Below are 23,602 nucleotides of genomic sequence, written 5' to 3'. Positions count from 1 at the left end.
CTATACACCACCCCATCTAACCCCACAACCTATACACCACGCCATCTAACCCCACAACCTATACACCACGCCATCTAACCCCACAACCTATACACCACGCCATCTAACCCCACAACCTATACACCACCCCATCTAACCCCACAACCTATACACCACCCCATCTAACCCCACAACCTATACACCACGCCATCTAACCCCACAACCTATACACCACGCCATCTAACCCCACAACCTATACACCACGCCATCTAACCCCACAATCTAACCCCACAACCTATACACCACGCCATCTAACCCCACAACCTATACACCACGCCATCTAACCCCACAACCTATACACCACGCCATCTAACCCCACAACCTATACACCACGCCATCTAACCCCACAACCTATACACCACGCCATCTAACCCCACCCTATACACCACCCCATCTAACCCCACAACCTATACATCACGCCATCTAACCCCACCCCATCTAACCCCACAACCTATACACCACGCCATCTAACCCCACAACCTATACACCACGCCATCTAACCCCACAACCTATACACCACCCCATCTAACCCCACAACCTATACACCACGCCATCTAACCCCACAACCTATACACCACGCCATCTAACCCCACAACCTATACACCACGCCATCTAACCCCACAACCTATACACCACGCCATCTAACCCCACAACCTATACACACCCCATCTAACCCCACAACCTATACACCACGCCATCTAACCCCACCCCATCTAACCCCACAACCTATACACCACGCCATCTAACCCCACAACCTATACACCACGCCATCTAACCCCACAACCTATACACCACCCCATCTAACCCCACAACCTATAACCACGCCATCTAACCCCACAACCTATACACCACGCCATCTAACCCCACAACCTATACACCACGCCATCTAACCCCACAACCTATACACCACCCCATCTAACCCCACAACCTATACACCACGCCATCTAACCCCACAACCTATACACCACGCCATCTAACCCCACAATCTAACCCCACAACCTATACACCACGCCATCTAACCCCACATTCTATATACCACCCCATCTAAACCCACAATCTATACACCACGCCATCTAACCCCACAACCTAAACACCACGCCATCTAACCCCACAACCTATACACCACGCCATCTAACCCCACAACCTATACACCACCCCATCTAACCCCACAACCTATACACCACGCCATCTAACCCCACAACCTATACACCACGCCATCTAACCCCACAACCTATACACCACGCCATCTAACCCCACAACCTATACACCACGCCATCTAACCCCACAACCTATACACCACGCCATCTAACCCCACCCCATCTAACCCCACAACCTATACACCACCCCATCTAACCCCACAACCTATACACCACGCCATCTAACCCCACCCCATCTAACCCCACAACCTATACACCACGCCATCTAACCCCACAACCTATACACCACCCCATCTAACCCCACAACCTATACACCACGCCATCTAACCCCACAACCTATACACCACGCCATCTAACCCCACAACCTATACACCACGCCATCTAACCCCACAACCTATACACCACGCCATCTAACCCCACAACCTATACACCACGCCATCTAACCCCACAATCTATACACCACGCCATCTAACCCCACAACCTAAACACCACGCCATCTAACCCCACAACCTAAACACCACGCCATCTAACCCCACAACCTATACACCACCCCATCTAACCCCACAAGCTATACACCACGCCATCTAACCCCACAAGCTATACACCACGCCATCTAACCCCACAAGCTATACACCACGCCATCTAACCCCAACCTATACACCACACCATCTAACCCCACAACCTATACACCACGCCATCTAACCCCACAATCTATACACCACCCCATCTAACCCCACAACCTATACACCACGCCATCTAACCCCACAACCTAAACACCATGCCATCTAACCCCACAACCTAAACACCACGCCATCTAACCCCACAACCTATACACCACCCCATCTAACCCCACATTCTATACACCACGCCATCTAACCCCACAACCTATACACCACGCCATCTAACCCCACAACCTATACACCACGCCATCTAACCCCACAACCTATACACCACGCCATCTAACCCAAAAACCTATACACCACGCCATCTAACCCCCACAACCTATACATCACGCCATCTAACCCCACCCCATCTAACCCCACAACCTATACACCACCCCATCTAACCCACAACCTATACATCACGCCATCTAACCCCACCCCATCTAACCCCACAACCTATACACCACGCCATCTAACCCCACAACCTATACACCACCCCATCTAACCCCACAACCTATACACCACCCCATCTAACCCCACAACCTATACACCACCCCATCTAACCCCACAACCTATACATCACGCCATCTAACCCCACAACCTATACACCACGCCATCTAACCCCACAACCTATACACCACGCCATCTAACCCCACAACCTATACACCACGCCATCTAACCCCACAATCTAAACACCACGCCATCTAACCCCACAACCTAAACACCACGCCATCTAACCCCACAACCTATACACCACCCCATCTAACCCCACAAGCTATACACCACGCCATCTAACCCCACAAGCTATACACCACGCCATCTAACCCCACAAGCTATACACCACGCCATCTAACCCCACAACCTATACACCACGCCATCTAACCCCACAACCTATACACCACGCCATCTAACCCCACAACCTATACACCACGCCATCTAACCCCAATCTATACACCACACCATCTAACCCCACAACCTATACACCACTCCATAACCCCACAACCTATATACCACGCCATCTAACCCCACAATCTATACACCACCCCATCTAACCCCACAACCTATACACCACGCCATCTAACCCCACAACCTAAACACCACGCCATCTAACCCCACAACCTAAACACCACGCCATCTAACCCCACAACCTATACACCACCCCATCTAACCCCACATTCTATACACCACGCCATCTAACCCCACAACCTATACACCACGCCATCTAACCCCACAACCTATACACCACGCCATCTAACCCCAAACCTATACACCACGCCATCTAACCCCACAACATATACATCACGCCATCTAACCCCACCCCATCTAACCCCACAACCTATACACCACGCCATCTAACCCCACAATCTATACACCACGCCATCTAACCCCACAACCTAAACACCACGCCATCTAACCCCACAACCTAAACACCACGCCATCTAACCCCACAACCTATACACCACCCCATCTAACCCCACAAGCTATACACCACGCCATCTAACCCCCACAAGCTATACACCACGCCATCTAACCCCACAAGCTATTCACCACTCCATAACCCCACAACCTATACACCACGCCATCTAACCCCACAATCTATACACCACCCCATCTAACCCCACAACCTATACACCACGCCATCTAACCCCACAACCTAAACACCACGCCATCTAAACCCCACAACCTAAACACCACGCCATCTAACCCACAACCTATACACCCACCCCATCTAACCCCACATTCTATACACGCACGCCATCTAACCCCACAACCTATACACCACGCCAGTCTAACCCCACAACCCTATACACCACGCCATCTAACCCCAAAACCTATACATCACGCCATCTAACCCCACCCCATCTAACCCCACAACCTATACACCACGCCATCTAACCCCACCCCATCTAACCCCACAACCTATACACCACGCCATCTAACCCCACAACCTATACACCACGCAATCTAACCCCACAACCTATACACCACGCCATCTAACCCCACAACCTATACACCACCCCATCTAACCCCACAACCTATAAACCACTCCATCTAACCCCACAACATATACACCACGCCATCTAACCCCACAACCTATACATCACGCCATCTAAGCCCACCCCATCTAACCCCACAACCTATACACCACCCCATCTAACCCCACAACCTATACACCACCCCATCTAACCCCACAACCTATACACCACGCCATCTAACCCCACAACCTATACACCATGCCATCTAACCCCACAATCTAACCCCACAACCTATACACCACGCCAATCTAACCCCACATTCTATATACCACCCCATCTAACCCCACAATATATACACCACGCCATCTAACCCCACAAACCTAAACCACCACGCCATCTAACACCACAACCTATACACCACGCCATCTAACCCCACAACCTATACACCACGCCATCTACCCCACAACCTATACACCACGCCATCTAACCCCACAACCTATACACCACGCCATCTAACCCCACAACCTATACACCACGCCAATCTAACCCCACAACCTATACACCACCCCATCTAACCCCACAACCTAAACACCACCCCATCTAACCCCATAATCTATAAACCACGCCAACTAACCCCACAATCTATACACCACCCCATCTAACCCCACAACCTATACACCACCCCATCTAACCCCACAACCTAAACACCACCCCATCTAACCCCCATAATCTATAAAACCACGCCAACTAACCCCACAATCTATACACCACCCCATCTAACCCCACAACCTATACATCACGCCATCTAACCCCACCCCATCTAACCCCACAACCTATACACCACGCCATCTAACCCCCACAACCTATACACACGCCATCTAACCCCACAACCTATACACCACCCCATCTAACCCCACAACCTATACACCACCCCATCTAACCCCACAACCTATACATCACGCCATCTAACCCCCACAACCTATACACCACGCCATCTAACCCCACAACCTATACACCACGCCATCTAACCCCACAACCTAAACACCACGCCATCTAACCCCACAACCTATACACCACCCATCTAACCCCACAAGCTATACACCACGCCATCTAACCCCACAAGCTATACACCACGCCATCTAACCCCCACAAGCTATACACCACGCTATCTAACCCCACAAGCTATACACCACGCCATCTAACCCCACTACCTATACACCACGCCATCTAACCCCACAACCTATACACCACGCCATCTAACCCCACAACCTATACACCACGCCATCTAACCCCAATCTATACACCACACCATCTAACCCCACAACCTATACACCACTCCATAACCCCACAACCTATACAGCACTCCATAACCCCACAACCTATACACCACTCCATAACCCCACAACATATACACCACGCCCATCTACCCCACTACCCACAATCTATACACCACCCCATCTAACCCCACAAGCTATACACCACGCCATCTAACCCCCACAACCTATACACCACGCCATCTAACCCCACAACCTATACACCACGCCATCTAACCCCACAACCTATACACCACGCCATCTAACCCCACAACCTATACACCACGCCATCTAACCCCACAACCTATACATCACGCCAACTAACCCCACAATCTATACACCACCCCCATCTAACCCCACAACCTATACATCACGCCATCTAACCCCACCCCATCTAACCCCACAACCTATACACCACGCCATCTAACCCCACAACCTATACACCACCCCATCTAACCCCACAACCTATAAACCACGCCATCTAACCCCACAACCTATACACCATCCCATCTAACCCCACAACCTATACACCACCCCATCTAACCCCACAACCTATACACCACGCCATCTAACCCCACAATCTAACCCCACAACCTATACACCACGCCATCTAACCCCACATTCTATATACCACCCCATCTAACCCCACAATCTATACACCACGCCATCTAACCCCACAATCTATACACCATGCCATCTAACCCCACAACCTAAACACCACGCCATCTAACCCCACAACCTATACACCACGCCATCTAACCCCACAACCTATACACCACGCCATCTAACCCCCACAACCTATACACCACGCCATCTAAACCCCACAACCTATACACCACGCCATCTAACCCCACAACCTATACACCACGCCATCTAACCCCACAACCTATACACCACGCCATCTAACCCCACAACCTATACACCACGCCATCTAACCCCACAACCTATACACCACGCCATCTAACCCCACAACCTATACACCACGCCATCTAACCCCACAACCTATATACCACCCCATCTAACCCCACAACCTAGACCACCACCCCATCTAACCCCATAATCTATAAAACCACGCCAACTAACCCCACAATCTATACACCACCCCATCTAACCCCACAACCTATACATCACGCCATCTAACCCCACCCCATCTAACCCCACAACCTATACACCACGCCATCTAACCCCCACAACCTATACACCACGCCAATCTAACCCCACAACCTATACACCACGCCATCTAACCCCACAACCTATACACCACGCCATCTAACCCCACAACCTATACACCACGCCATCTAACCCCACAATCTATACACCACGCCATCTAACCCCACAACCTAAACACCACGCCATCTAACCCCACAAGCTATACACCACGCCATCTAACCCCACAAGCTATACACCACGCCATCTAACCCCACAACCTATACACCACGCCATCTAACCCCACAACCTATACACCACGCCATCTAACCCCACAACCTATACACCACGCCATCTAACCCCAATCTATACACCACACCATCTAACCCCACAACCTATACACCACTCCATAACCCCACAACCTATACACCACGCCATCTAACCCCACAATCTATACACCACCCCATCTAACCCCACAACCTATACACCACGCCATCTAACCCCACAACCTAAACACCACGCCATCTAACCCCACAACCTAAACACCACGCCATCTAACCCCACAACCTATACACCACCCCATCTAACCCCACATTCTATACACCACGCCATCTAACCCACAACCTATACACCACCCCATCTAACCCCACAAGCTATACACCACGCCATCTAACCCCACAAGCTATACACCACGCCATCTAACCCCACAACCTATACACCACGCCATCTAACCCCACAACCTATACACCACGCCATCTAACCCCACAACCTATACACCACGCCATCTAACCCCACAACCTATACACCACGCCATCTAACCCTACAACCATCTAACCCCACAACCTATACACCACTCCATAACCCCACAAGCTATACACCACGCCATCTAACCCCACAAGCTATACACCACACCATCTAACCCCACAAGCTATACACCACGCCATCTAACCCCACAACCTATACACCACACCATCTAACCCCACAACCTATACACCACACCATCTAACCCCACAACCTATACACCACGCCATCTAACCCCACAACCTATACACCACGCCATCTAACCCCACAACCTATACACCACGCCATCTAACCCCACAACCTATACACCACGCCATCTAACCCCACAATCTATACACCACGCCATCTAACCCCACAACCTAAACACCACGCCATCTAACCCCACAACCTAAACACCACGCCATCTAACCCCACAACCTATACACCACCCCATCTAACCCCACAAGCTATACACCACGCCATCTAACCCCACAAGCTATACACCACGCCATCTAACCCCACAAGCTATACACCACGCCATCTAACCCCAACCTATACACCACACCATCTAACCCCACAACCTATACACCACGCCATCTAACCCCACAATCTATACACCACCCCATCTAACCCCACAACCTATACACCACGCCATCTAACCCCACAACCTAAACACCATGCCATCTAACCCCACAACCTAAACACCACGCCATCTAACCCCACAACCTATACACCACCCCATCTAACCCCACATTCTATACACCACGCCATCTAACCCCACAACCTATACACCACGCCATCTAACCCCACAACCTATACACCACGCCATCTAACCCCACAACCTATACACCACGCCATCTAACCCAAAAACCTATACACCACGCCATCTAACCCCACAACCTATACATCACGCCATCTAACCCCACCCCATCTAACCCCACAACCTATACACCACCCCATCTAACCCCACAACCTATACATCACGCCATCTAACCCCACCCCATCTAACCCCACAACCTATACACCACGCCATCTAACCCCACAACCTATACACCACCCCATCTAACCCCACAACCTATACACCACCCCATCTAACCCCACAACCTATACACCACCCCATCTAACCCCACAACCTATACATCACGCCATCTAACCCCACAACCTATACACCACGCCATCTAACCCCACAACCTATACACCACGCCATCTAACCCCACAACCTATACACCACGCCATCTAACCCCACAATCTAAACACCACGCCATCTAACCCCACAACCTAAACACCACGCCATCTAACCCCACAACCTATACACCACCCCATCTAACCCCACAAGCTATACACCACGCCATCTAACCCCACAAGCTATACACCACGCCATCTAACCCCACAAGCTATACACCACGCCATCTAACCCCACAAGCTATACACCACGCCATCTAACCCCACAACCTATACACCACGCCATCTAACCCCACAACCTATACACCACGCCATCTAACCCCAATCTATACACCACACCATCTAACCCCACAACCTATACACCACTCCATAACCCCACAACCTATATACCACGCCATCTAACCCCACAATCTATACACCACCCCATCTAACCCCACAACCTATACACCACGCCATCTAACCCCACAACCTAAACACCACGCCATCTAACCCCACAACCTAAACACCACGCCATCTAACCCCACAACCTATACACCACCCCATCTAACCCCACATTCTATACACCACGCCATCTAACCCCACAACCTATACACCACGCCATCTAACCCCACAACCTATACACCACGCCATCTAACCCCAAAACCTATACACCACGCCATCTAACCCCACAACATATACATCACGCCATCTAACCCCACCCCATCTAACCCCACAACCTATACACCACGCCATCTAACCCCACAATCTATACACCACGCCATCTAACCCCACAACCTAAACACCACGCCATCTAACCCCACAACCTAAACACCACGCCATCTAACCCCACAACCTATACACCACCCCATTTAACCCCACAAGCTATACACCACGCCATCTAACCCCACAAGCTATACACCACGCCATCTAACCCCACAAGCTATTCACCACTCCATAACCCCACAACCTATACACCACGCCATCTAACCCCACAATCTATACACCACCCCATCTAACCCCACAACCTATACACCACGCCATCTAACCCCACAACCTAACACCACGCCATCTAACCCCACAACCTAAACACCACGCCATCTAACCCCACAACCTATACACCACCCCATCTAACCCCACATTCTATACACCACGCCATCTAACCCCACAACCTATACACCACGCCATCTAACCCCACAACCTATACACCACGCCATCTAACCCCAAAACCTATACATCACGCCATCTAACCCCACCCCATCTAACCCCACAACCTATACACCACGCCATCTAACCCCACCCCATCTAACCCCACAACCTATACACCACGCCATCTAACCCCACAACCTATACACCACGCAATCTAACCCCACAACCTATACACCACGCCATCTAACCCCACAACCTATACACCACCCCATCTAACCCCACAACCTATAAACCACTCCATCTAACCCCACAACATATACACCACGCCATCTAACCCCACAACCTATACATCACGCCATCTAAGCCCACCCCATCTAACCCCACAACCTATACACCACCCCATCTAACCCCACAACCTATACACCACCCCATCTAACCCCACAACCTATACACCACGCCATCTAACCCCACAACCTATACACCATGCCATCTAACCCCACAATCTAACCCCACAACCTATACACCACGCCATCTAACCCCACATTCTATATACCACCCCATCTAACCCCACAATATATACACCACGCCATCTAACCCCACAACCTAAACACCACGCCATCTAACACCACAACCTATACACCACGCCATCTAACCCCACAACCTATACACCACGCCATCTAACCCCACAACCTATACACCACGCCATCTAACCCCACAACCTATACACCACGCCATCTAACCCCACAACCTATACACCACCCCATCTAACCCCACAACCTAAACACCACCCCATCTAACCCCATAATCTATAAACCACGCCAACTAACCCCACAATCTATACACCACCCCATCTAACCCCACAACCTATACACCACCCCATCTAACCCCACAACCTAAACACCACCCCATCTAACCCCATAATCTATAAACCACGCCAACTAACCCCACAATCTATACACCACCCCATCTAACCCCACAACCTATACATCACGCCATCTAACCCCACCCCATCTAACCCCACAACCTATACACCACGCCATCTAACCCCACAACCTATACACCACGCCATCTAACCCCACAACCTATACACCACCCCATCTAACCCCACAACCTATACACCACCCCATCTAACCCCACAACCTATACATCACGCCATCTAACCCCACAACCTATACACCACGCCATCTAACCCCACAACCTATACACCACGCCATCTAACCCCACAACCTAAACACCACGCCATCTAACCCCACAACCTATACACCACCCCATCTAACCCCACAAGCTATACACCACGCCATCTAACCCCACAAGCTATACACCACGCCATCTAACCCCACAAGCTATACACCACGCTATCTAACCCCACAAGCTATACACCACGCCATCTAACCCCACTACCTATACACCACGCCATCTAACCCCACAACCTATACACCACGCCATCTAACCCCACAACCTATACACCACGCCATCTAACCCCAATCTATACACCACACCATCTAACCCCACAACCTATACACCACTCCATAACCCCACAACCTATACAGCACTCCATAACCCCACAACCTATACACCACTCCATAACCCCACAACATATACACCACGCCATCTAACCCCACAATCTATACACCACCCCATCTAACCCCACAAGCTATACACCACGCCATCTAACCCCACAACCTATACACCACGCCATCTAACCCCACAACCTATACACCACGCCATCTAACCCCACAACCTATACACCACGCCATCTAACCCCACAACCTATACACCACGCCATCTAACCCCACAACCTATACATCACGCCAACTAACCCCACAATCTATACACCACCCCATCTAACCCCACAACCTATACATCACGCCATCTAACCCCACCCCATCTAACCCCACAACCTATACACCACGCCATCTAACCCCACAACCTATACACCACCCCATCTAACCCCACAACCTATAAACCACGCCATCTAACCCCACAACCTATACACCATCCCATCTAACCCCACAACCTATACACCACCCCATCTAACCCCACAACCTATACACCACGCCATCTAACCCCACAATCTAACCCCACAACCTATACACCACGCCATCTAACCCCACATTCTATATACCACCCCATCTAACCCCACAATCTATACACCACGCCATCTAACCCCACAATCTATACACCATGCCATCTAACCCCACAACCTAAACACCACGCCATCTAACCCCACAACCTATACACCACGCCATCTAACCCCCACAACCTATACACCACGCCATCTAACCCCACAACCTATACACCACGCCATCTAACCCCACAACCTATACACCACGCCATCTAACCCCACAACCTATACACCACGCCATCTAACCCCACAACCTATACACCACGCCATCTAACCCCACAACCTATATACCACCCCATCTAACCCCACAACCTAGACACCACCCCATCTAACCCCATAATCTATAAACCACGCCAACTAACCCCACAATCTATACACCACCCCATCTAACCCCACAACCTATACATCACGCCATCTAACCCCACCCCATCTAACCCCACAACCTATACACCACGCCATCTAACCCCACAACCTATACACCACGCCATCTAACCCCACAACCTATACACCACGCCATCTAACCCCACAACCTATACACCACGCCATCTAACCCCACAACCTATACACCACGCCATCTAACCCCACAATCTATACACCACGCCATCTAACCCCACAACCTAAACACCACGCCATCTAACCCCACAAGCTATACACCACGCCATCTAACCCCACAAGCTATACACCACGCCATCTAACCCCACAACCTATACACCACGCCATCTAACCCCACAACCTATACACCACGCCATCTAACCCCACAACCTATACACCACGCCATCTAACCCCAATCTATACACCACACCATCTAACCCCACAACCTATACACCACTCCATAACCCCACAACCTATACACCACGCCATCTAACCCCACAATCTATACACCACCCCATCTAACCCCACAACCTATACACCACGCCATCTAACCCCACAACCTAAACACCACGCCATCTAACCCCACAACCTAAACACCACGCCATCTAACCCCACAAACCTATACACCACCCCATCTAACCCCACATTCTATACACCACGCCATCTAACCCCACAACCTATACACCACCCCATCTAACCCCACAAGCTATACACCACGCCATCTAACCCCACAAGCTATACACCACGCCATCTAACCCCACAACCTATACACCACGCCATCTAACCCCACAACCTATACACCACGCCATCTAACCCCACAACCTATACACCACGCCATCTAACCCCACAACCTATACACCACGCCATCTAACCCTACAACCATCTAACCCCACAACCTATACACCACTCCATAACCCCACAAGCTATACACCACGCCATCTAACCCCACAAGCTATACACCACACCATCTAACCCCACAAGCTATACACCACGCCATCTAACCCCACAAGCTATACACCACGCCATCTAACCTCACAAGCTATACACCACGCCATCTAACCCCACAAGCTATACACCACGCCATCTAACCCCACAACCTATACACCACGCCATCTAACCCCACAACCTATACACCACCCCATCTAACCCCACAAGCTATACACCACGCCATCTAACCCCACAAGCTATACACCACGCCATCTAACCCCACAACCTATACACCACGCCATCTAACCCCACAACCTATACACCACGCCATCTAACCCCACAACCTATACACCACGCCATCTAACCCCACAACCATCTAACCCCACAACCTATACACCACGCCATCTAACCCCACAATCTAACCCCACAACCTATACACCACGCCATCTAACCCCACATTCTATATACCACCCCATCTAACCCCACAATCTATACACCACGCCATCTAACCCCACAATCTATACACCACGCCATCTAACCCCACAACCTAAACACCACGCCATCTAACCCCACAACCTATACACCACGCCATCTAACCCCACAACCTATACACCACGCCATCTAACCCCACAACCTATACACCACGCCATCTAACCCCACAACCTATACACCACGCCATCTAACCCCACAACCTATACACCACGCCATCTAACCCCACAACCTATACACCACGCCATCTAACCCCACAACCTATATACCACCCCATCTAACCCCACAACCTAGACACCACCCCATCTAACCCCATAATCTATAAACCACCCCAACTAACCCCACAATCTATACACCACCCCATCTAACCCCACAACCTATACATCACGCCATCTAACCCCACCCCATCTAACCCCACAACCTATACACCACGCCATCTAACCCCACAACCTATACACCACGCCATCTAACCCCACAACCTATACACCACCCCATCTAACCCCACAACCTATACATCACGCCATCTAACCCCACAACCTATACACCACGCCATCTAACCCCACAACCTATACACCACGCCATCTAACCCCACAACCTATACACCACGCCATCTAACCCCACAATCTATACACCACGCCATCTAACCCCACAACCTAAACACCACGCCATCTAACCCCACAAGCTATACACCACGCCATCTAACCCCACAAGCTATACACCACGCCATCTAACCCCACAACCTATACACCACGCCATCTAACCCCACAACCTATACACCACGCCATCTAACCCCACAACCTATACACCACTCCATAACCCCACAACCTATACACCACGCCATCTAACCCCACAATCTATACACCACCCCATCTAACCCCACAACCTATACACCACGCCATCTAACCCCACAACCTAAACACCACGCCATCTAACCCCACAACCTAAACACCACGCCATCTAACCCCACAACCTATACACCACCCCATCTAACCCCACATTCTATACACCACGCCATCTAACCCCACAACCTATACACCACCCCATCTAACCCCACAAGCTATACACCACGCCATCTAACCCCACAAGCTATACACCACGCCATCTAACCCCACAAGCTATACACCACGCCATCTAACCCCACAACCTATACACCACGCCATCTAACCCCACAACCTATACACCACGCCATCTAACCCCACAACCTATACACCACGCCATCTAACCCTACAACCATCTAACCCCACAACCTATACACCACTCCATAACCCCACAAGCTATACACCACGCCATCTAACCCCACAAGCTATACACCACACCATCTAACCCCACAAGCTATACACCACGCCATCTAACCCCACAAGCTATACACCACGCCATCTAACCTCACAAGCTATACACCACGCCATCTAACCCCACAAGCTATACACCACGCCATCTAACCCCACAACCTATACACCACGCCATCTAACCCCACAACCTATACACCACCCCATCTAACCCCACAAGCTATACACCACGCCATCTAACCCCACAAGCTATACACCACGCCATCTAACCCCACAACCTATACACCACGCCATCTAACCCCACAACCTATACACCACGCCATCTAACCCCACAACCTATACACCACGCCATCTAACCCCACAACCATCTAACCCCACAACCTATACACCACTCCATAACCCCACAACCTATACACCACTCCATAACCCCACAACCTATACACCACACCATAACCCCACAACCTATACACCACTCCATAACCCCACAACCTATACACCACTCCATAACCCCACAACCTATACACCACTCCATAACCCCACAACCTATACACCACACCATCTAACCCCACAACCTATACACCACACCATCTAACCCCACAACCTATACACCACACCATCTAACCCCACAACCTATACACCACTCCATCTAACCCCACAACCTATACACCACACCATCTAACCCCACAACCTATACACCACTCCATAACCCCACAACCTATACACCACTCCATAACCCCACAACCTATACACCACGCCATCTAACCCTACAACCATCTAACCCCACAACCTATACACCACTCCATAACCCCACAAGCTATACACCACGCCATCTAACCCCACAAGCTATACACCACACCATCTAACCCCACAAGCTATACACCACGCCATCTAACCCCACAAGCTATACACCACGCCATCTAACCTCACAAGCTATACACCACGCCATCTAACCCCACAAGCTATACACCACGCCATCTAACCCCACAAGCTATACACCACGCCATCTAACCCCACAACCTATACACCACCCCATCTAACCCCACAAGCTATACACCACGCCATCTAACCCCACAAGCTATACACCACGCCATCTAACCCCACAACCTATACACCACGCCATCTAACCCCACAACCTATACACCACGCCATCTAACCCCACAACCTATACACCACGCCATCTAACCCCACAACCATCTAACCCCACAACCTATACACCACTCCATAACCCCACAACCTATACACCACTCCATAACCCCACAACCTATACACCACACCATAACCCCACAACCTATACACCACTCCATAACCCCACAACCTATACACCACTCCATAACCCCACAACCTATACACCACACCATCTAACCCCACAACCTATACACCACACCATCTAACCCCACAACCTATACACCACACCATCTAACCCCACAACCTATACACCACTCCATCTAACCCCACAACCTATACACCACACCATCTAACCCCACAACCTATACACCACTCCATAACCCCACAACCTATACACCACTCCATAACCCCACAACCTATACACCACTCCATAACCCCACAACCTATACACCACTCCATAACCCCACAACCTATACACCACTCCATAACCCCACAACCTATACACCACACCATCTAACCCCACAACCTATACACCACACCATCTAACCCCACAGCACAGGTTCCACCACCCCAGTAGAGAAAAGGAAGCATAGGGAAGAGTATAGACTTACCTGATCTTGTCCGCTGGACTGTCAGACCTGGAAGGCAGAGAGATGAGAAAGGAGATGTCAATCACAGGGGCATCCTCGTATATTTCACTCATACAGGTGAATAGCTTAAACCATGGCATAATCAACAGTTATTGTCCAATCGCAGAATTCTGCAAATGGCACCTAAAACAATGAGAGAAGAGGCAGTCATCCTGGATAATCTTGTAAGCCAGTTAGCAAACACAACAAACCACAGAATGCATTTGTCAGAGCAAAACCTCTTCAGCTGGTGCAATAAATGCTAACGCTAATAACCTAGCCTGCTCCTATTGCACAGGAACATCTACACACTGCCACCGGCATCACAGCTAGCCTACCGGCATCCCAGCTAGCCTACCGGTAAGCCAGCTAGCCTGTGCCGTGCTGTAGCTGCACTGTGAGCAAACAAACCGCTGCAGACAGCCACAGATCAGACAGAACATCCAGAGGAGACATTAAATGTAGCTGTTACCTGCAGAGGAGACATGACATTCCGTACCCTCTAAAGCTGGGTACAGACCGTTCAAACCCCAGCAGCAGCAGCCAGGTATTGCAAGCAGAGAGAAAAGAGTAGCATTCAGGAGAAATCCCATAAGGTCAAACGTAAGGTTCCTATTCGGAGCAGTACACAGAGAAATAGCGGGGGAGGAACTGTAGAGAAAAAGAGCGGGACGGAGAGGAGAGCGGGACGGAGAGGAGAGCAGGAGAGAGAGGAAAGGGAGAGTAGAATGTTGTAGCCTACCGTAGATACTATAGAAGAGTGAGAGAGAAATAAAGAGAGATAAAAGGGGGGATTCCAACAGCACCAGCTCAGTTGATTCTTCAATAATGGTTAATACTCTGTATTTCAATTTATTCAAAGCCATTATCACTGCTTCAAGTTGAATGTCTTTTTCTGTCACCACTAAACCACTGTATGACGAATCCATTTTCATTACAAAGACGCAGCATTTGAAAGAGGCAGATATGACAGGTGCCTTTAGAAGCTTCAAACAGCCTTCCCTTTCTCCAGAGTGAGCTCAGGCCATTGAGTTCCTCCTGATGTGGTATCTCATAGCTGAGGTATGATCTTCTCTCTCTCCAGGCAGGGAGGCAGGCAGGCACAACGCTCTCTCCCTCTCTCTGTTCTCTATCTGATTTACTTCCCATGCCTGACATTTGTGCTCCCTGAGACCACTGCGATATATCCCCACTGCTGACAGAGGTAATATTGTGCTGGAGCCGCAGCCAACCACCCAGTCACAAGTCACACCACAGCCCACTCACACCACAAAGAGAGGAACAGTATGTTCTCACTCACATTCAAAGCCCTGCCACTAACATGTGAATTACAATTCCTAGCAAATTTAGCGTGCTAATAATCACAGGTCACTCACTTAGTGAGGAGCGACGAACCGCCCTTGCTGTCTCTGCCTGTCTAGCTCCCCTCTCTCCACTGGGATTCTCTGCCTTTGACCCTATTACGGGGGCTGAGTCACTGGCTTACTAGTGCTCTTCCATGCTGTCTCTAGGAAGGGTGCGTCGCTTAAGAGGGTTGAGTCACAGACGTGTTTTTGACAGGTTTTGCTCCCCCACGAGCTCGTGCGGTGGAGGAGATCTTCGTGGGCAAAACTCAGCCTTGTCTCAGGGTAGTATGTTGGTGGTCTGTTGATATCCCTCTAATGGTGTGGGGGCTGTGCTTTGGCAAAGTGGGTGGGGTTATATCCTACTTGGTTGACCCTGTTCGAGGGTATCGTCAGATGGGGGCTCTCTCGCTCCCTCCCGGAGGACCTGAGCCCTAGGACCATGCCTCAGAACTTTCTGGCCTGATGACTCCTGGCTATCGTGCTGCTACTCCAGTTTCAAATGTTCTGCCTGCGGCTATAGAACCCTGACCTGTTCACCGGATGTGCTACCTTGTCCTGGACCTGCTGTTTTCATCTCGAGACAACTGACATTTAATCCTGAGGTACTGATCTGTTGCACCCTCAACCACTGTGATGATAATTTAACCCTGCTGGTCATCTATGAACGTTTGAACATCTTGACAAACCATCTGGCCTTAATGGCCATGTACTCTTATAATCTCCACCCGGCACAGCCAGAAGAGGACTGGCTACACCTCAGAGCCTGGTTCCTCTCTAGGTTTCTTCCCAGGTTCCTGCCTTTCTAGGGAGTTTTTCCTACCCACCGTGCTTCTGCATCTGCATTGCTTGCTGTTTGGGGTTTAAGGCTGGGTTACTGTATAACACTTTGTGACATCTGCTGATGTAAAGAGGGCTTTATAAATACATTTGATTGATTGAAAAATAAAAAAAATTGCTTGATAATATCAAGTGCCTTGAATCCTTACCTTATCATATTACTTATTGTTATTGTTGCTAAATGACAATGATTAAAAACAGCTAAATTGAAGACTGACATGTCCCATAGAAGAACATGTTCATTGCAATCATTACCAACACCATAGAAAGTGCCTCTAAATGGTCAATAATGAGCGTTACAGTCCAGATGCCAAGCACTGCTGAGGACCAACTGCCATCTAGTGGTGATAAAGAGCAGTGTTGAGGACCAACTGCCATCTAGTGGTGACAAAGAGCAGTGTTGAGGACCAACTGTCATCTAGTGGTGAAAAAGCAGCAGTATAATAAGTAGACAGAATAAAGTCATTTCCTGAGCATCCTGATTCATACAGTAAGCGCTCTCCCCTTGCTTTCATCAAACCAGACAAACAATTAAACCCTTTTGCATAAATACAAAACGTAGAATACAAACAGAATACACATACAAGTAAATTCAGAATCTTCTTGTATTTACCTCTCCTCTCGGATGAAGGGAGTCAGGAAGCGAGAGGAGTCATCGTCATGGCTGCTCTGCTGGCTGCTCTGCTGGCTGCTGTGTGACAGAACACAACAGAGAGGAACACATGTCAGTCATACACCAATACACAATCACACAGAATAAATCTTATGAAAACATACCATGTGGCCCTACCCACTCCAGGTGCATTCATAGAACATTTCACTGCTACAGTGATTCTGTGTCCTGAGAATATGTACATCAGTTCACCACAATAGATGCACTTCTTAGTTATATCCACTAGATGGCACTACAAGACACACACAAACACTGATCATGAGTCATACAGAGATACAGAGGTAAAGGTCTGTGGTGGAGATGTTCACCAACCATATACTGTGGCATTTAAGAGAATCCCACCCGTCCTGTTGTGCTGCTTGGATACCCATTAAACCCATTCTATCTCTGTATACTGATTTGATTCCCAGTTAGAGGCATTTTAAGTCCTTCCAGAAATGTTGAAGACATACAGGTAACTGCCAAAATAAAGGAAACACCAAGATAAAGTGTCTTAATAGTGTGTTGGGCCACCATGAGCTGCCAGAACATCTTCAATGCACCTTGTCTGGAACTCTACTGGAAGCATGCAATACCATTCTTCCACAATAAATTCTATAATTTGGTGTTTTGTTGATGGTGGAAAACTCTGTTTCAGGCGGCGCTCCAGAATCTACCATAAGTGGTTTATTGGGTTGAGATCTGGTGACTGAGATGCACACACACACATTAAACACCCTATGCTACTTTGAGACGCCACTTTTAAAGTCACTGAGATCTCTTCTTCTAGCCATGGTAGCTAAAAATAACAGGAAAGTGGGCATTTTTATACATTACCCTAAGCATGATGGGATGTTTACTGGTGAATTAACTCAGGAACCACACCTGTGTGGAAGCACCTATTTTCAATATACTTTGTATCCCTCATTTACTCAAGTGTATCCTTTATTTTGGCATTACCTGTAGGTAGCTGACATTGAGAAATGGTCTGATGTCTAAGGATGAGCACATTCCAAAGAAGAACTTTGACATCGTCTGTAACATGATCATACAGTCATAGGGGCAGCTTTTAACATAATACATTTGCATAAGACAGATGTTCAGAATTATCCAAAGAGAAACTGAGAGCTATGTTTCCTCCAGTCTTCAAAAGTAAAACAGAACCTATGAAATCTTTTTTGCTCACTACGTTGCCTCTGAGGAGCCAGTTTAAAACTGCAGACTAGGCTAAATAATACCTCAGTAAAATACTGTCAATCATTACGTGTTTTGAGACCTTGTAAAATGGTGGTTGTGTCCATGACTCCATAGTTTTTTTAGAGAGGGCCTTTAGCTGTGGTGTATTGGCCATTCACTTTCAATCTTACTGCTGTATGAGAGAATGATAGACAATCCACACTGTGGGATTTGCATACAAACTGGAATACATTTGCCATTGAAACAATTCAAACTCTAGACAGATAATAGTACATCTAAGACAACTTCAGATGCTATCAAACACGTCTTTGGCAATGATTAGGCCTAGACGCTAGTTTGAAACACTGTTCCGAGTCAGACAAAGCACACATAGTTGTGCACTGTCTTGGATTGTCTAACAGGAATTCAGCTAACTGCTAAGGAATAGTGCCTAAACCATGGTCCAGTATTCTCCCATGGTACAATAGCATTATCAGTAGTTAGCGTACTGTACTCACAGCATGTTTGACAGGTGTTCTCTGTGAAGTCCTGCTAAAATGTGCTAAGAACGTCCGGAGGGGTACATAAGTCACACAAGCCAGTTTAACTATTAATGTCATCGTACCATGTTTATACATTAACTGATCAAATACACAGCTAGGTCACACTTGAGCTTGGACTGAAGCTGTAGTTACCTGTAGCCGTAGAAACTAGTCATCCATTCCTTCAGGTTACAAGATTTACCTTGTGAAACAGATAGTGTCTATAAAAATGTGGCTATGAGCTATCACCCTTGAGTAAGAATGTAACAATAAAACAATACTTCCTCTGTAACTGATTTACTATTCGCATTGTTGAAATGACTGAGTTCAGGGCATTCAATACAATTACAACACAATGAATGCTTATTGCATTGCTTTCAAGTACACTGACAATGGCCTTGAACCAGATGTGACTACAATGGCTTCACCTGAGGCTTGCTACAGACAGAATCTCAATGCAAAACAGGAGACCTGGAAACCATACTTTGTTGGTGTGCAAAGGCTAGTATGACAGACCATCCATTTCCAGAACCATGCTGTTGGAGTGAATAATGTATGAAGTACATTTATTGTGGTGTTGCAGTTGAGGGGCTGCACATAGCATCTCTGATATGGCCATGGTATTGGAACTGAGAGCCAGCCAGGGGACATATACAGTAGCTTCCACCAGACCATCCCCCAATTTCCTCACTACATCACCTGAGCAAGAAGCAGTTCCTTGTTCTCATCAAGGCTGCTCTGACCATACACTTACACGCCATGCTGGCACTGACAGCCCCCATTGCACTACATTATAAATCATAGCAATATAAAGAGTGGGAGGAGAACGCTGGAGCCAGAGCAGCATATGACAAACAGACATCCACTGTGGGTTAAGTCTGGACCAATGGCACAGCCCTGAAAATAGTGTGCCGTCATTGGTCACAGCTTCCTTTGTGAATGCTTAATTCATGGCTGTGTGCTGCAGAGGCAGTCAGAGGCAGTGGTTCCCTTAGGGCTACAAGAGTTGAGATGGAGAAAAATATGTAAATATCTCGTTATGTTCGCTATCTGTGTCGCCTCTACCCAACATGATGGAAATATCTTGGCTCTGCAATACTGCCAAATAAATAATTGATGATGGGATCATTAATATTGAGTTGTGGTGGTTTTTGTAACATAAGCCCACTGGTGGTCTTTCAGTCTTCATATATCACTTATTTCACAGCAAAACAGACCAAGACAGGACTATTCAACAGCAGAAAGGAATACTGTATGTGTATGTGAACCATTGACAGATAATACGGTGTGAACAAACTGGTTTTGCATCCCAAGGGGGGGATGTACAGTGGGGAGAACAAGTATTTGATACATTGCCGATTTTGCAGGTTTTCCTACTTACAAAGCACGTAGAGGTCTGTACTTTTTATCATAGCTACACTTCAACTGTGAGCATTGTATGATTTTTAAGTAATTAATTAGCCTTTTATTGCATGAAATAAGTATTTGATCACCTACCAACCAGTAAGAATTCCAGCTCTCACAGACCTGTTCGTTTTTCAGACCTGTTAGTTTTCCTGTTCTCCACTCATTACCTGTATTAACTGCACCTGTTTGAACTCGTTACCTGTATAAAAGACACCTGTCCACACACTCAATCAAACAGACTCCAACCTCTCCACAATGGCCGAGAGCTGTGTAAGGACATCAGGGATAAAATTGTAGACCTGCACAAGGCTGGGATGGGCTACAGGACAATAGGCAAGCAGCTTGGTGAGAAGGCAACAACTGTTGGCGCAATTATTAGAAAATGGAAGAAGTTCAAGATGACGGTCAATCACCCTCAGTCTGGGACTCCATGCAAGATCTCCCCTCGTGGGGCATCAATGATCATGAGGAAGGTGAGGGATCAGCCCAGAACTACACGGCAGCACCTGGTCAATGACCTGAAGAGAGCTGGGACCACAGTCTCAAAGAGAACCATTAATAACACACTACACCGTCATGGATTAAAATTCTGCAGCGCACGCAAGGTCCCCCTGCTCAAGCCAGCGCATGTCCAGGCCTGTCTGAAGTTTGCCAATGACCATCTGAATGATCCAGAGGAGGAATGGGAGAAGGTCATGTGGTCTGATGAGACAAAAATAGAGCTTTTTGGTCTAAACTCCACTCACCGTGTTTGGAGGAAGAAGAAGGATGAGTACAACCCCAAGAACACCATCCCAACCATGAAGCATGGAGGTGGAAACATCATTATTTGGGGATGCAGGGTAGCCTAGTGGTTAGAGCATTGGACTAGTAACCGAAAGGTTGCAAGTTCGAATCCCCGAGCTGACAAGGTACAAATCTGTCGTTCTGCCCCTGAACAGGCAGTTAACCCACTGTTCCTAGGCTGTCATTGAAAATAAGAATTTGTTCTTAACTGACTTGCCTAGTAAAATAAAGGTATAATTTAAAAAAAAGGTCCTGGAGTGGCCTAGCCAGTCTCCAGACCTGGACCCATTAGAAAATCTTTGGAGGGAGCTGAAAGTCCGTATTGCCCAGCGACAGCACCGAAACCTGAAGGATCTGGAGAAGGTCTGTATGGAGGAGTGGGCCAAAATCCCTGCTGCAGTGTGTGCAAACCTGGTCAAGAACTACAGGAAACGTATGATCTCTGTAATTGCAAACAAAGGTTTCTCTACCAAATATTAAGTTCTGCTTTTCTGATGTATCAAATACTTATGTCATGCTAATT

General features: G+C 48.5%; 1 protein-coding gene across 7 annotated transcripts in view; it reads right to left on the bottom strand.

Moving 5' to 3' along the window:
* The window catches only part of LOC109909201 (protein Aster-B), a 139,937-nt gene that overhangs the window by 99,477 nt on the left and 16,858 nt on the right, over positions 1-23,602 (bottom strand). For all 7 annotated transcript variants that reach the window (XM_031795584.1, XM_031795585.1, XM_031795581.1 and 4 more), the window contains exons 4-5: positions 19,130-19,207; positions 16,316-16,342 (exon numbers count right to left, since the gene is read on the bottom strand). In XM_031795584.1, the coding sequence (XP_031651444.1) occupies positions 16,316-16,342; positions 19,130-19,207 (105 nt within the window). The remainder of the gene's footprint in view (positions 1-16,315; positions 16,343-19,129; positions 19,208-23,602) is intronic.

This window comes from Oncorhynchus kisutch, linkage group LG18 (genome assembly GCF_002021735.2).
Source record: "Oncorhynchus kisutch isolate 150728-3 linkage group LG18, Okis_V2, whole genome shotgun sequence".
In the NCBI taxonomy this organism is placed as follows: domain Eukaryota; kingdom Metazoa; phylum Chordata; class Actinopteri; order Salmoniformes; family Salmonidae; genus Oncorhynchus; species Oncorhynchus kisutch.
The sequence above is the reverse complement of the archived record's forward strand: the minus strand, read 5'-3'. Positions and strand labels throughout refer to the sequence as shown.